This window comes from Tachypleus tridentatus, chromosome 13 (genome assembly GCF_004210375.1).
Source record: "Tachypleus tridentatus isolate NWPU-2018 chromosome 13, ASM421037v1, whole genome shotgun sequence".
NCBI classification, from domain to species: domain Eukaryota; kingdom Metazoa; phylum Arthropoda; class Merostomata; order Xiphosura; family Limulidae; genus Tachypleus; species Tachypleus tridentatus.
Genome location: NC_134837.1, coordinates 223,491,897 through 223,509,534, shown reverse-complemented (window position 1 = coordinate 223,509,534; position 17,638 = coordinate 223,491,897). Strand labels below are relative to the sequence as shown.

Here is a 17,638-nt window from a genome sequence, read left to right as displayed (position 1 = left end):
GCACTCAAACTCTTAACAAATCAAGTGCAAGGTGATTTTTAAGTATAAAAATATTTTTCTTCATCTTAAAGTTTTTACATTTCATTTGCATAATCTCTTGAACCTCCTTAAAGAATGTCAAAAGATTTTTAAGTTAAATATTTATGTCATTTTCTATTTTATTTTCCATATAATGCAAGCTATTATCATCAATGTACAATGCAAAGAAATAAAAATCAATTAGGAAACAGAAGAAAAAAGCATCCCTTTTAATTTTTTTGTAAAATATATTTAAAGATTTTCGTTTTGTTCAGTTTCAGGTGTTTTATTGTATTTATTTCGTTTCTTGACCTTTACCAATTAATATTCATTTTGAAAATATCAACAGTGGCCTCAAAGGATATTACATATAACTCTGGCAGATGCGCAAAATTCTCATGCACTGCATAATAGTGAAGGATTCAAACAAAGTATGATGTATATTTGAATCTTTTAATTACGTACTATGAAACATAACTATTATATAATTAACTAAAATATAAAAGTAAGAGGTAAAAACAATTTAAACTATATCTCTAACACATTTAGGTAAGAAAGAATCATATGTGCTATAGTCCATCAAGCAACCAACAACATTGTAGTCAATTCATACAACTCATGATAAGAACTGCTTGCCAATTTCAAAATAACCATTAATTACTTTTTGTATAAAATAACTTCTTTCTAATGAATATACACATTTTGTACAGACATACATGTAGGTTATAAAGCTCAAATAAATCTACTGAAGGTGGGCATTGAAACTGTAAGTAACTAAAAAAATATTTTACGTGTTTCAATTCATTCAGATATCTTTTAAATGTACAAGTCAAAAGTTATAATTTTCCAATACTAAAAATGTATCCTCCATTTATATAAATAGCTATTCTTGTTCAGTGCTGCCACCTATATACAAAGAAGCTTTTTGCAAGCTACAAGCCTTGAGCACCCAAGTTCTCTATGATTAACATGGTTCAATTATATCTTGCATGCAAATTATCATATCACAACCCTCCACAAATAGGAGCATGAAACACCCTCCAAACACACGTGATTCCCTCAATTCAATTCTACTGAACTATCACTTTGAGTTCTGGCAGAAAAATGAAGAGCCAGTTTCCAGTGGGGAGAAAAGTTCTAGAGGAGGTAAATACTTATCAGAAATACATTTTCAGTATTAGAAAATTATAACTTTCAATAAGACACATTATATCCACTCATATGAATAGCTAGAACTCCACAAAGAATAGGTGAAAGAACTGGTGTGAGGAAAAGAAAAAAAGATCCTTTGAAAGCATGCAAAGAATGCCCTAAAAGGGGTATCCACATAATGGAGGATCGTACATGGGAGGTCACACCACTTCTGTATCAGGTATACTTTATGCCCAGTATGGAAAGAGGTGAAACAGACATAGACAGAAAAAGAGAGGAACATATTCAACAGAGAGAGAACAATGGCAAGATAAGGATCTGAACCATCCAATATCTGAATCTCAATCACATAGATGATAGTAATGTGGGTGACACTAAAAAGGACTTGTACCAAGGTAGAGAGAGGCTAGGGTGTGACTGTACACTGCAAGTCAAGCTCATTAAAAAATTGAACTATAGGAAACCAACGCCCACATGGTCATTGGAAAGAAAATCATACTGCTGGAAAGTCAACTACAAACCAAAATCCAGCCACCATGAAAATACATAAAAGTGGAGGTAAGAAAGAGGATCATACTGTTTTCACTTCAGGCTCAGCAAACCACAGGGAAATATCATTTCCACTGATCTTTGAACACAACATGATAGCAAAATGATATAATGTTTGACCAGTTTGGGAATCCAATATCTGGATGATTGGAATAATAAATATGAAGCATCAGATTGGAAGAAATCTCATCATCTACACCAGCAGAACACCACCACCCTACTCTTAACTGAATGGATTCATTATTGTTTGTATCATATATCACAATCACATTGGAACTGAAAAGTAGTAAGGAATCTCATATTGCACTAAAGGAAAAAACAAGGGAAGAAAATGCAGTGGAACGTCTGGAAGAATGCCAACACAGCACATCAGGAAACTACAATAACCTCATTCTAATAAAGAGAACACTTCTGGTTTATTCAATTTAAGGAATTGCAGGGATGGGCAACTATACCCTTATGCTTTATCCATGAAGTCCATGGGTTAGTACAATCCAGAGTATGCTTATGAATATAGCAAATATATTATGAATGAATCCTACAAGCAATCTTGTGAAACACCTCATCTCAACAATATGCATTTAGTGGCCATGAAAATTATAATTTTTAAGTCATCCTGGTCTTATTGGGCAGATTTGACTATTTTAAGTATACCTGTACAGACACTACTTGCCAGAGAGCAGGATCTATAAAGAATAAAAAGGGGCATGCCTATAAAAATAAGAGGTATACATACAAAAGAGTATCTTACCCAGTCATAGTCTCACCAAAGAGTGAAAAATGGTAACAGGTGGATAAAGAAGAAACAGCTACCCAAATTAGAAAATGGGAGATAAACCTATGCAGTGTAGCTCAATTTGTCAATGGAAGAAGTAACTCCTAAGCATGACAAGGGCAAGTTGCAGGTAACAGTGAAGGTGCCTGATCAGCATTAAGACACCAAAAACTGATTATTAGAAATAGGAAAGAAGGAAGAGAAAAAATGAATCAAAAACTGAATAAAAAGGGTAAAGAGGGAAGGAAAAAGTTATAAACAGAGGAATGATGCAAAGGAATGAAACAGCACTAATGAGAACCAACAGAATGAAGCCTTGAAGGCAATGAAACAACAGAGAGCATGTATCGGATACACAAGGCAATCCAGATCTGACCAGGAATAAGGGTGGGATATGAAAGGAAATGAAAAGAAAGAACATGCCACATGAGCCTCCAAAGTGATAGGAAAAATAAAAACAGATCAGAAAGAAAAAGAACAGCTCAATCTGAAGCAGCCAAGAAAACTAGATCTGTGTCAGCCAAGTAGTGGTAATCAGAAAGATCTAACATAGAGTGGCAATGACAAATGAAATCACCTTGGAAAGAAAATGAATGGGATGAGAAATAAAGATATAAACAGGTCCCAATCCTGCCTAAATGTATTGACAGCCAAAGCAAGTAGATGAAGAACTGGAGACAAAGGACATCTAGACCTAGTACCTAATGCCACATTAAGCAAAACCAAGACAGCACCACAAGTATTTGTTGAAGAAAGAATATATTTAACCTTATGTATGTAGTGAGATGAATAACATTTAAACATAAAATAACAAAGACATATATTAAGCCTAATCTACCACTGTAGGACAAAGGATATCACTAAGCATTAATTAAAAAAAACCCTAACATTACAAGAAGTAGGTATAAATTTAACTACATGCATGATATGTTATTCACAAATAACTACAAATAATAATATTAATAGCAAAACTATCCACAGAGCAATAACAGTATTCTAAATGTGTGGGCCCCCAAACTCAATGCCCAACAAAGGCCAACTCATATAATGATCAGTCTCCCAATGTATTAAAGTGAACAATTTCACAGTCGAATATTGCCATCCAAAACTTGGATTATTGTGCTGAAAGGAAATTATAACATTTTTTTTAAGTGGAACATAAGCTTTAGTGAAAACCAAAAAAAAAACATTTGAAGAACAATAAAAACAAGTTATCACTTAAAACTGATAAAGTGAAGTAGGAAGAAATTATCTTCACTTTGTATGAAAGTTAAAAAAACATGGGAAAAGAGTATAAACAAAAACATCTTGGCAATAGCACTCCCAAACCAGAAGAATCAGTTCAGGAGAATAAAACGGAAGGAGTCACATACATCAGGAGGGTATGTCATGCTCCTATTAGTGGAGAGATGCTACATGATGATTAGCATGCAAGACACAGTTGTATCTTGTTGATCGTGAGGTACGTGAAAGCTGAGGGCTTGTGGCATGCAAAACAGATTGCATATAGAGAGAAGCACTGAAAAATAATAGCTATTTATGTGAAATAAGGACATGTACTTTATTGGAAGATTAGATTAGATAAGCATATTAAAATCTAAATGTACATCTACACAACTACTACTGTATTACTGCAGATACAGAGAGCCAAAGTGGAGAATATTCCTAGCTCACTGGTTATGTGACAATACATTTAGAGTTTTAAGAAGTTTCTGAAAGTTTCTTTTGAAATAAAGGACTTAAAAACATAAATAACATACAACTTCAAATCACAACATACATTACAATGTTATTTCTTTCACATACATTGATAGTGAGGGTATTTAACTTTTGAATGTAACATAGTAACTTTGCATTTAAAGGGGCAACTGTTGGAATATTGTTAATCCAGTTGTCATTTATTAGCTTAAATTCTATGTATTAGCACTGTCACAGGAAAGTGTAAATTAAACTTTTCTTCTTCAGCAAAGTAAAAGCTTTCTAAACTCCACTTTTCACTTTCATTCACATGTCATAGATAGCTTAGTCAGTGATAATGTTCCTGAAATTTCAAAACCTCTTTCAAAAACTTCATCCATTGATCAGCAACAACATAATACAACACCTAATGCACCATGAATGACAAGTACATGTAAATTCTTAAATAGTTGGGAATTTGAGTGTCTGTGTCTGAAAAATTGGATGCATTAACAGTAAAATGATGTGATGCAGACATTGTACTGTATGGATACAACTCAGAAGAAGCAACAACATTGGTAAAAAAAAATCCAGACAATAAATGAGAGGTGCTAGTTATTATCAATCACTATACAATATGGACCAAAGAATATCTATTCTCAGACACTTCAAAGAGATTATGGCTGACAAAGTTGCCTGAGCAACAGACATTTGGTTTCAAAACATCGAACGTCTGTCTACTCTGCTCAAAAACTAGACTTAATTTATTATTTGATAAGTTGGGCTGAGGATTAGGTGTGATGAAGATGCACCTTCACTATATTATTCTCAGTATGATGACCTCACTGAATGAGATGTACAAATTGTTAGTTATTTGCTTGCAAAGCTTTTAAGTTTGGAGCAAACTGGTTAGAATGATGGCATGCTGTTTATGATGGCATAAAAGTCAAAAATAAAGGAATGACAGTTCAAACAAGGAGATTATTCTCTTGTAGCATGGCAAAAACTCAGTTGTGCTTGAACTGGGCCTGATATTTCAGTTTAAAATATAAACTAAAAGCTTTAATAGTCACATGGTGACTGAAAGCATGTATGAGCTGAAACCATGAGCTACAGTTAAAACTCCACAGCACTGCTTGGCCCAGAACTCTGGGATTGGTAGACATGAAAAGTTTAAGAGTAATGTTACTAACTTTCTCAACTCAGTTGAGAAAAAAGATCAAAATTATTTCCCTTGAAGAGTATGGTAAGTCAGAAAAAGACATGTCAGACTGTTCAGAACATCAAGTGTTGTAATGACATGGTATCTAATTTATTATGGCTAAGATAATGAACTGACTAGCAGCTATGAATAGAATGAGACAGTTATATTGTAGAGTTGAAAGAAATTTGCAACCTTTGCTTTCTTAGCACTCAGATGACAAAAATATAATGATTATTAGTAACAAATCATAGGAGCTGAGAATTATTGTATGTCAACATTCATATGGTTTCTTGAACCTAGAAGCATGTGTATATTTTAATATTGATCCAACTAACCCTCCAACAGAATAATATTGCTGTAGCACTACTAAAGTCACAAAAATCACAACTATAAAGCTGTAAATTTCAATCTTTAGTTTTAATTATTGAAATGTACCATTAACTGTACCATCTGCTGACTGAAAATACTGATGCTGCTTACAGGTATATAGAATGTGTGGTGCACTATGATTTCAGATAATCAGCTGTGGGAATAAGCTTTAACATATTGTTATAGTATTACTGTACAAAGTCTTGTTAATCAGTGAGAAGAAATGCTTATACACACATACAGGCAAGTTTAAATAAATCTCATAATGAGCAACTAGTAAAAGGTTGTCTTAGTTCAGTTTTTACATATTTTTTCAAAATTATTTACTAGCATGACAAGCTAATGTCACTGTGAAACTATTTATGTTGTATAGATGAAAGCAATGTCCTAAAGATATGTTGTTTGTTGTGCATAATTAAGATACATTCATGGATAATCTAAATTAATATTTATCAAGCAGAAATAAGGCAATGAGAGAACAAATAAATTTCTTGTGACTTCAAAGACATGAACAAAACATGTAAAAACAGTCTTCACTGGTCAATATTGTACACTTAAGGGATAGAAAGGAAATTGATTGGCAGATTGTAAAATCACCAACCTATACAGGGCTCACTGGAGGATAGGGTACACATAAGTAATTTCATATAGATACGTAAATGTACTTATTGTCTAGACATACTTCTACTAGACTGGAGTTATCTTATTCAAAACAGAGGTTTTTCCTAGTTCATGAGTCACATGACAACAAAATTGAAATTTAACTTTTTTTTAAAGATTTAAACAAATAAAATGAATTAAAACTTAAGTAACTTAAAACTACAAAATTCATTATGTTTATTTCATTGATATACAATGACATTGTTTAATTAAATTTTGAATGTAAGCCAACAAATTGCATAGAAAGGAATTTAAAGGGATACCCATTACAATAGGCTTAAGGTCTAAATCCCTAAAACAGCTAAAGCATTACAAACCAATAAGCCTAACTTTTGTAATAAAAATCATGTTAACTACAGATGCTTCCCACATTCTTTTTAATTATTGTAAACACCTCTAATTTTGAATCAGCAAAAGATATACAATTTCAAAGTTTTACTAAGATTATTTTACTTACTTGATTTTCCTGTCATAATGCAGCTGTAACTTCAGAATATCATTATATGTAGAGGTGAATGATGTGGTGTTTTTGTTAAACAATTAATCTTTAGGCTTATTAATCAATTATTTTGAGCTGATCAATGATTCTTACAAGAGACTTGCATAGAAGGAATAATTGAAAATATTAATAATCAAAAACACTAATTTTTATTTGTCAATTTTTGTGAGTCACTACACTTCTTAGTAGAGCTGAACAACCTTGAATTAATAAAAAAAATAATAATGAAAAATCATAGGTTTTCAATTATACCGATTAAACCAGTTAATCATCCAGCTCTGATAAGTGCACGATTTATTTGATGTATACAAAATAAATAAATCCTATTATGATTCATAAAACATTTAAAAACATTGCCAACATATGTACTTCCAATTACAGGCACTGATATACAGTTAACAATGTACTTATGTTCTCTTGGTAGGAATAACATTTCAAATACCTATGAGTATAATATTTGTTTAAAGTTTTAAACCTACTTCTGATATATAGTTTTACATATTTAGAATTAAAATTTATTTCAAAGAGATACTTACCTTCCAATACAAAAAGCCTGTCTCTGTTGAGTTGCTCTCATGCTGTCAACAAACATGCAACTGATGTTCTGAATGTCACTAACACCATGAAGAGCAGGTGTCAACTTACTTATTATTCTCCACTCATCCTCTTTGCATAAGGAGGAAGTATATTAGCATTACTTTTACTCCATAATCCATAACTTGGTGTTATATGGTTTCAAGCATGACTTAAACTATGAAATTTGGATTATGATGGAAATGTAGTACTTATACACATCCTCCTCATGCAATTGCAATAAGCAGCATGGAATGTAGGTGAGTGGAGAAATATGGATAAGTTGATGCATGCTCTGCATTGTTTCAAGGGCATTAAGAACTACACTTACATGTTTGTTTACGGTATGAGAGCAAATTAACAATGAAAAGATTTTCATATTTCAAAGATACATCTGACTGTTCTGAATTGTAGGATTTAATAACAAAACTTTTGTAATTTTGCTAGAAAAACTTGTATTCATAACTTATTTTCATAATCTGTTGCAGTTCCTCAAAAAATTCTCAACTCAGAATTTTTAAGGTACTTTCAGTATAAGAATATTTATAGCTACTGTATCTAAAATTAAACATAAATTTCTACATTTAAGTTTGTTATATCTTACCATATAATGACATGTTACAACTGAAAGTCAATACTGTGACTCTTTTTTATGAATATATTAAGAGCACAAGCTTTAATTTTACAAACCACAAAATATTTAAACATCTACTTTAAGTTAAGGTTGTTTAAATAAAAAATAATACATACCAAAAGCTCTACACCAAACATTATTCCCTGTCCTATTTCAGTTACAATGCCTTTATATTTAACAATCCCCACTGCTAGCTCACTTCCTTCACTAAAATTAACAGTGACAAATGAACCTTCAGAAATTATAGCAGCCTCTCTAAGCCATTGTTTGTTGAAGAAAACTTTAATTCTTTCCTGGATGGGATTAACAGGAAGTAAAATGTCAGATTCAAAGGATGTGAGTTCTTCAATCTCAGGAGAAAGGCAAGTCACAGCAACCATGTCATCATCAACTGATTGTAGGCAATACATGTTTTGGGAACAACAATTTTTGAGATGTTCTTGAGGGTTAAGTTCTGCTAGCAGAGTACCCCGGTGTATCTGCACCTCTCTTTCTTTTAAATGGAATTTTCCAACTTGTAAAGATGCAGATTCTTCATGATCAGCATTTAAGTTTTCAGCAAGACAGTCAACCAGAAGTAAAAATCTCCGTTGGTGGATAAGTTCACTCATGCTCCATCACATTTTATGTGGATTATAATTCTCTTTTCATCTACAGAGAAAAAAACATTAAAAGGATATCATTTCTTGAACTTAGGAATTCATTAAAATGTAAACATATGTAAACTGATTCTTTGTTGTATGTTTATACAACAATATTTAAATTATTATATTCCTATAAATAAGCTTATAATACATGGCAATGCTTTAGTACAGTGAAACAAAAAAATAAAAACTTTAAAATTGCTGTTATTGCAAAAAATTTAAGAAAACCAATACAAGTCACTGCAAGAAAAATTTTCATCCACCATCTACCCACTCACTCCTAAATTATATATATCTCTACAAACCTTTTAATTCTCATACCAAATTTCTTTGCTGCCTCAGCAATGAAAAAAAAGTAACAAAAAGCAATGGACAAGAAGCTTAGGGATGGTTCACTCACATCATTCAAAATTGACACTGAAAATAACAGTAAATACCCCTCCACCAGAATGAACAACAGAATTACTTAATCACTAAGGTTAACATTTTCTAACACTGAAAATGTAGTTAAGCTAGGTACCTATCTTTTCTCACCAAAAGTTATCTCAGTTTTGAGTTGTCCTCAAAGCATTTCTCAAATTTCCAACATCACACCAATTTTTTTTATACTCCTCCACTTTTGGTAGCATTGCAGCAACATGTACTGATCATGTTATTATGCTCCACCAATTATACTGTGCCACCTATTAGCACAATCTTCATTTTTGAAAATTGGTAGATACAAACTTGAAACACTGGCATATGAATGGAAAGAAAGGGCATGAAATGGGTGAGAGATGTAAGTCACTACTGGAAATATATTTTCAGTGTTAGAAAACATTAACTTCTGAAATGATACTACCTCCACTCACCTAAGGCTAGAAACTGTAAAGGTGGAAGGGGCTTGTTAAGGCTCAGTATCAGTCAAACAAGCTGAGAACAACCACTGCAAAAAAACAAGTGTGCCATAATTAGAAAAGGAAACACACCAGAGTGTTATAGCACTGCTTCTGGAACAGGTATGCTCTTTGCTCAGTAATGAATACAGGAAGTCATACAAGAGTGCATTTACTAGCCAGGCACCATGTCATGTAATATCATTTCTCCTGATGGACAACAGACAGCACCTAAGTCATCCATGTAAATATCAAGAGTGAACATATAATACAATGATAGGTAGAGCTGAGGAAGATGCTGAAGAATCAGACAGAATTCTATGTGGCAAGAGCTAAAGGGCTATCAAATATATAAGAATAGGCCATGAATGGATCACATGGGCAAAAAACACTAAACGGAAGCACATTTTGGATAAGAGGTGTTATGCCAAATGCAGGCCATCTGAGCAAAAACAGAGGAAGCCTCTTGCATAAGTTTGTAATACTGATATATATTATGATAACCAAGTGTGATAAATCTGAGCAATACATCTGGGGAAAGCACCTTCGTATATGTCTGATTATGTTAATTATGATCCATCCTGGCAGAAAACATCCAATGAAAGAGTCATGCATAAACTTTTTCACTCTTGTTCTTAAGATATTGAGAGATTAACAGAAGCAGTCTGCCAGGGCAAAAAACATCTAGGAGAAGCACCTTGTGATGTTACTGAGTATGGCAAGTGCAGTCTGTCCAGGCAGAAAACATCCAGAGGAAGTGCCTCAGGATATTATTGAGTAATGTCAAGTGTTAGATAGAATGACAACTATACTCTTTTCTCCGAGTGGGTACACAGGAACAATGAATTTTGATTTGGTAAATCACATAAAACTCACTTTTCAGAAAGCTTCCATAGTCCATCCACCACTTTAGCAACTGCGAACCAGCAGTAGCAAGTACTCCCATTCTCCACTAGAAGAAAAGGGGAGGATACACACTGGAGAGTCCAGAGGGGAATAACAAACTTGAGAGTGCAACAGGCATTTGCATTTCCCTACTTTCAAAAACAGAAAGACTCCAATTTAAAGAAGCAAAGGCCAGTAGGGATGGGCAAAAATCCCTATCCACTTTACTCATGGAGCCAATGAGCGACACTCACAATATACATAAGTAACAATAAATCTTATATACATAGATATATATTTATATATAAATCTAGGTATACATCCCACCAAAAAAACAGCCAGTGGTCTTACAGAAGCACCCCATATTCACAGTGAGAATTATAAATGTATACAAATGTAATGCTAATATATAGAAATCAGTACACCTGACCAGGCAACAATTGCCACTAAGTTGGATCCTCGTATGCAATTATAAGCAATGGAACAAGACAAAAAATAATAATAATATATCAATTTAGCCCAGTTAGAGGCAAACAGATGTGTGAAAAATTACCACAGGAGGAAGATGATAGCCAACAAAGACAACACAGCTCAACAAATGTACTGGAAGTTTTCCACACACCTGCTTGAATAATCTCCTCCACAGGACAGCAGATCAGAGCAGCTAAACACAGTTAAATGACATATATGATGCAAAGAAACACTGTGCAACCATCAGCTTTCAATGAACAAGTAATAATAATCCAGTCATATGAGTTAGCAAATCCAGCTGGTGAGAGTAATTGCAGAGAGATCATGGGAAATGGAGAGCTTCCATGGAAGAGAGGTGTGAACAGAAACCCCAAAATAAGTCATTGTGAGAGACAAAATAATGTAGGGAATGAACAAGACAAAGAAGACTATTTGGATGGATCCAAACAAAAGTAATAATGGGAAGTATATGGTGAGAAAAAGGAAAAAACTAAATCTATATAGGCAGCAAATGTCTTAGGAAAGAAGGCACACTCAAGATAAAAGAAAGCCTAAAAGGAATGGTAAAGAGTGTAATAAACATTAATATTGTAAATATCAGAATGATGATGATCACAAGCCAGGAGGAGAAAATAGGTCTTATGAGAAAGATAGTACAAAGAACACACACAGTAATGGGTTCCAATTGAAAACCAGGAAGGTAAGAAGAACTACACTCAGACGATTTTTTAAGAAGCATAAAAGCACAGGAAGGATGAACTAGATGAAAGATATAGAAAAGAAAGGAAACAGTTAAGGAGCAGAAGAATTTATGAAAATGGGGAAATGAAAAGTGTTGGATAGGGCAGCCCAATAACTAACAGTGGACACTGACAAATTGGTTGGATAGTTTGGTGTTTTATGGCACAAATAAACTAGGTTATCTGCATCAAACATCCCATAAAAACTTAAAATTGAAACAAAATTATCAAAATTAATAAAACAAAATTAAGGTAAAGCAAAACAAAGTTTAATTTTTGAAAAAGGTGCACCCAAAGAAATGCCCATACCCAAAACCAGTGGATCTTGGGATTTGCTGAAATGTATGTGATGGACAGAGATGGGTGTTGAAGTTAATTCATCAACGTTTTTAACCATGAAGGTCAGAAGTCTTTTCATTTGGTTTGAGAACAATTCTTTTGGAGGCACAGAGAGATCTGTCTGCACTCCCACTGTAGTAGTGGAATAAAGTTCAGCAGCATACATCCGAGATGAAGTGGTGAATAGCAACTTTCGAGCCTCAAAGTAATTAATGTTTTGAATCATTTTCAAATGCTGCACATCTTTTTCTTCCAACCATTTAGGGCAAGAATGAAACTAGGACAGGTGTGAGCCATTGCAATTGATGTAATGTGGGTCCATTTCACACTCACAGGTATCATAGTCATTGCCACCTCAACGAGCACACGTCAAGAAACCGCAACATGATGTCTTCGAGTAACCAAACCACTGAAACTGGAAACATCTGAGAGGGTTTGGAATGTATGGCCATACCTTGCAATTAAGATAACCTGCCTTAATGGTAGCAGATATACGTGGTGATGCAAATGTCAGAATGAGGACACTGGTTGGCATCGTAATTCCATCCTTGTGAGTGGAAATATGCCTCACTGCAGAAACTCCTTGAGTAGAGAAACCAGCGAGAATCTCCAACTCTGAAATGTTCTTCAAATCCCTCTGAACAATAACTCCTCACGATGAAATCAAAGTAGCATAAGGTGTAACTTCAATAGCTGTATCTCCAATTGGCTTTGAGTGGAGGAGGAATTCACTGTGTTGAGATGTGGATGTTTCCACAAATATGTCACCAGATCAAAGCTTCTTTAGTGATGTTGGAAAGCCAGCAAGTCCCTCTAGTCCCTCATGAATGAAAAAGGGAGACATTTGCCCTAAAGGTTTGTCTGAAAGAGAATGTAGTATAAGAAAATGAGGGACAGGTGTTACAGATGTTGAAGATTGCTGCTCATTATTTTCAAGAAATGGTCATTTACCTATGGACTGTTTTTTCATTATTTTATTTGAGTTTTTATTTGGAGGATCCATGAAAAAATGAATATTTTGGCACCCACTGACCCCACCCACAAGGGGATGCACTACAATGCCAAACAAGGACACTGCAGCAATGCCCAAACACCAGCATCAGATACAATGTCCACAACACCTGTTGAAAACATCCAACACTAGTGCTTGGTTGACCATAACCCAAGTGCTGCCTGTCTACAGGATTTCAAGGCCAAAGTGATGTGTCAGGGTTGGGCTCCTCAACCACCAAGATCCTCTCCTCCCCTTCATGGGCCACCACGCATGGCACACATGTGGGTGGTTGTTCAGATCCCAGAAGAGGTAAACTGAAAGAACCTTACCTGGGAGGTCCCCACACCATGTACAGGAATCCATACCTAGGGGAAATCTAATATATAATTTATGAATCTATCTAAACTTTTGTTGCTTGTGTTTACTGAAATATTTAAAGATCTTCATCTTACTATACAGATAATCTATCATGTGTGTGTGTGTGTGTGTGTGTGTGTGTGTGTGTGTGTGTGTGTTAGAATCCATCATCTAGAGCTGACTGGCTTCTTTACTGTAATTTTTGATATGGTAGTTAGAAACAGTCAGATGTTGTACAATGGCTTCATCACTTTAGAATATCTGACAAGATAAATGAAAGAACACCATGAAATAACACACATTTCCATTTTTCTTTATCCTTTTGGCTTTCAATTTAAACACACAAGTACTTAATCAGTTAAATGAGTCAATTATCACCTTCCACAAAGCAGAATATGCAATTACCATCTAATGAGGCCATTAGGGATTTGATAGTAGAAGAAAGTAAGAAAGATAAACATTCAACACTGTTATTTGAATTATGATTCCTTAACAGATACCCTCATTAATAAAATGAGAATTTCAAAAAGAATGACCAGGTTAGTTTCAGTTGAAACAGTTTTAATTATGTGACAATGTTTTGAAACAACATGGGATCTACTGGTTCATCTCACCCAATCCATCCTTTAAACTAAATTTACTCAAAAGTAAATTTTAAAAAAATCTTAAAGCCAGCCCTTATCATTCATACACTTATAAAGTTTTTTTATTTTAAACTTTTAAATTTACTGTCTCTACAACATCTGAAGGAAACCCAAAGGTAAACCACTCTTATAGAAAAAAATGAAACAATCTTAGCTAAAATGACTCCGACCTTGCCAAAATTATATTTGTGTCACATGTTCCTATTATTTTTACTACTAAATATGAAAAAAAAGATGCTGCTCCAACACTACCAATTCCATTTACAACCTTAAACACATCAATCACATTCCCTCTAACTCTTCTTTTTTTCAAGAGAAAACAATTTGAAAAATTTCAGCCTTTCCTTGTATGATAACATCTTCATCCCAGGCACCATTCTAGTAACCCTCCTCTGAACCCTTTCAAACAATTCAATGTAAAGAACACAAGACTACACACAATATTTTAAATGTGGCCTAACCAGTGTTCTGTACAATGAAACTATAGCCTCTTTAGACTTGTATTCAGTATTGCTGAAGTTGCAACCTAAAATCCTATTTGTCCTACTTGTGACAGCATACTGATTAGATAACTTTAGAGACTGATCAACTATTACACCAAGATTTCTTCCCTTCATAACAGTATTGACATTATTCCTATCCTAATTATAATTCAAATTATGATAACCCACTTGCATTTATTATAATTAAAAGCAATCTGTCATTTACATATGTAAAAACAGCTGGTTTGGGTTAAGAAAATTTTTATGTAGAGGAGCAAACAATATATATTTTTCTCTACAAGTGGGTTTTCTTGCCATCACTGATCACTAATCTGTCATTTAGTTGCTCAACTCAGTAATGATCTAAATCCTTTTGTAGATCAGTAACATCTTTGTCACAGTTAGCAACACTCAATATTTGCAAATTTAAGTAATTTATTGACTATTCCTTCATCTACATCATTGCTATAAAAAAAAGCAAGCAAAAGTACTAAGACTGAGGTATCTCACTTGAAACATTAATCCAGTTTGACTGAACTCTATTTCTAACAACCCTCTGCTTTCTGCCATCCAACCACTCTTCTATCCAATTCACTAACTTATCCCCAACACCTAGCCATTTAATGTGACACTTTATCAGATATTTTAAGAAAATCCAGATACACCTTACCCTAAGCTACATAATCAGTTACCTTTTCAAGGAATTCAAAAGATCTGTATGGCAGAATTTTCCCATGGTCAACCATGTTGACTATCCAATAAAATTCTAAACTTTGTTAAATGACTTTGCAAAGCATCTTTTAATAGACATTTCAAAAATATTCCCATGACTGTTGTAAGAATAATGAGTTTATAATTACTGAGACAGTTTCTATCACCTCCCTTAAAAAAGGTTGTTACCTTAGCTGTCTTCCAATCATCGGTACCTGCTCACTATTCAAGAACTGACAAAAAAAATAGTAGTAAGTGGCTCACATTTCTAATCTTTAATCTCTGTTAAAATCATTGGGGAAATACTACCTGGCTGAGGAGCCTTATCATTTTTTAAACTTCCCAATTTTCTAACCAGCTCAGAATTAATATAGTCATATTGTTTGATCTCCTAGCCTATGGAATGAATTGTTGTCAGTAGTATTGGAAGATGTTAGCTTACAAGAACTTAAGACAGGTATAGTTGATTTATCTGAAAAATAAAAGTTGATTTAAATAAATTAATTTTTTCTTAGGAATGGGCATGCAGGGATATCCTTGAAGGGTCAAATGGTTTTTTTGTTGTCCATGTTTATTGTTTCAATATGTGACAATTTCAATAGGCATATGAGAAGCCAAGCTATCATTAAGCATAAAATGCTTAACCATCAGTGAACAAAATGAATATCAAATTCAATGGAAGTACTATTCAGAACTACTGTAAACTTACTTAACAATATTATGAAAGTATCCAAGCTTCCCATACAAGCAAAGGCGAAATTGCAGTCTAAGAATATTAGAGAATGATTATAACTTAAGCTTGTTCCCTCAGAAATACAAAAAAAATTATTGATACCAGTGATTAAGTTAAGTCATGTCATGATACATATATTGAAACACACAAACACACTTGTATATACACATGTAGCTCATTACAAATGACCTAAAACAATGATTTATATATTCAACGTACGTGGTGAAAAATAAAACTAAAAAACATAGGACAAGCTCTGAGTAAAACTGGTTTTTTTCGATTTTTAATATCAACTAGTTTGGGATCAGCTGATATCGGTGAAATAATGTTTGTATCAGTTAGAAGATGAGCATCTTTATTATCAATATACTGTAAAGAAACATACATTACACATCAGCTGAGAGTTTCATTGTTGATTATTGGTTAATATTTATATCAAAGATGATTGACGAACACAGAACAGTTCGCTCCCTAGGGCTGTTCCATTCATTGCGCTAACATTTCTTTGGTAAACTACTTTACCAGTATTCATAGCATGATTAATTATAAAACCATTAAACATGTAAAGAACGAATTCATCTTTAAATTACCGCTACAAAACAATATGAAATTGTAAAAAGATATAGCTAACTTTTTAATAATGAATTTTAAATAAACAGTTTACACAACACAACACAATGAATTATCAATACAGACCATACAGTTCCCACTAAATTCTACTAGTAAGTCGTTTTCGCCTTATCCTAAGGAATACTATATGTATAGATGCGCTCCAGATTCAGATATCTTACCTCTCATTTTCCCACATTCTTTCCAGATTCATATATTTTACCTCTCATATTCCCACATTCTTTCAGACTGAGTTTAATAACGGCATTAACTTTGGCTTTACATCGTAACGACAACACGAATAAGTGTCAGTATTGTTCATAACAAATGAGTTCGTTTCACACATTAATCCACAATAACAACAGACGCAGTAAAACGCTTTGATAGATTACTTATCAGTATGAAGAGTCAACTTGACATTCATGTACTTATTCGAAAAATTTATAACGTATGACTACTTCACAATCCTTATAAATTTGAAAGAAACGTTTATGTAACTTTTTTTTTTTTAAATAGGTTGTAACATTAGTTTAATGAGAAGATAGTTCTGTCACTTCGTGTTCGTATACAAATTAAACTCAAAATCCGCCACAGGCAAACAAAAAATAAAACAACCAACTAGAACTGATCAAGATCGCAAATTTAATCAGGTAGAGTGGAGTAAATACGCTTTTTGATAATGATTTGTTCCTCTGTTGCCGTAAAAGTGTACATATTGTATTGATAATTGGAATACAATCATTATGCGGTTTTAAAATTATAAGAATCACAAGGAAAATTAAATGTCAGTCCAGTAGCGGATTTAAGTTTGTGTTGGCCCAGTGGCTAAAAATTTTTGTGTGCCCTCTTTAGTCCCTATCTAAATACGCCACTGTATCAGTTTTTCATATAATTATAATTTGGTTTGAATTTCGCGCAAAGCTACACGAGGGCTATCTTCGCTAGCGTCCCTAATTTAGCAACGTAAAACTAGAGGGAAGGCAGCTAGTCATCACCACCCACCCCGACTCTTGGGCTATTTTTTAACAACAAATAGTGGGATTG

General features: G+C 33.6%; 1 protein-coding gene across 3 annotated transcripts in view; it reads right to left on the bottom strand.

Annotated features, from left to right (window-relative positions):
* The window catches only part of LOC143237900 (ubiquitin carboxyl-terminal hydrolase CYLD-like), a 150,666-nt gene extending 133,559 nt beyond the window's left edge, over positions 1-17,107 (bottom strand). The window contains exons 1-2 of one of the 3 annotated variants that reach the window (XR_013020324.1): positions 16,777-17,107; positions 8,227-8,761 (exon numbers count right to left, since the gene is read on the bottom strand). Coding sequence is in view for 2 of the 3 variants with exons in the window: in XM_076477615.1 (XP_076333730.1) it covers positions 8,227-8,721 (495 nt within the window). In the remaining variant the exon portion in view is untranslated. Of the gene's footprint in view, positions 1-8,226; positions 8,762-9,605; positions 9,627-16,776 lie in introns of those variants that run through there. The other 2 variants (XM_076477615.1, XM_076477616.1) reach the window with 2 other exon arrangements.
* Between the last annotated feature and the right edge of the window lie 531 nt (positions 17,108-17,638).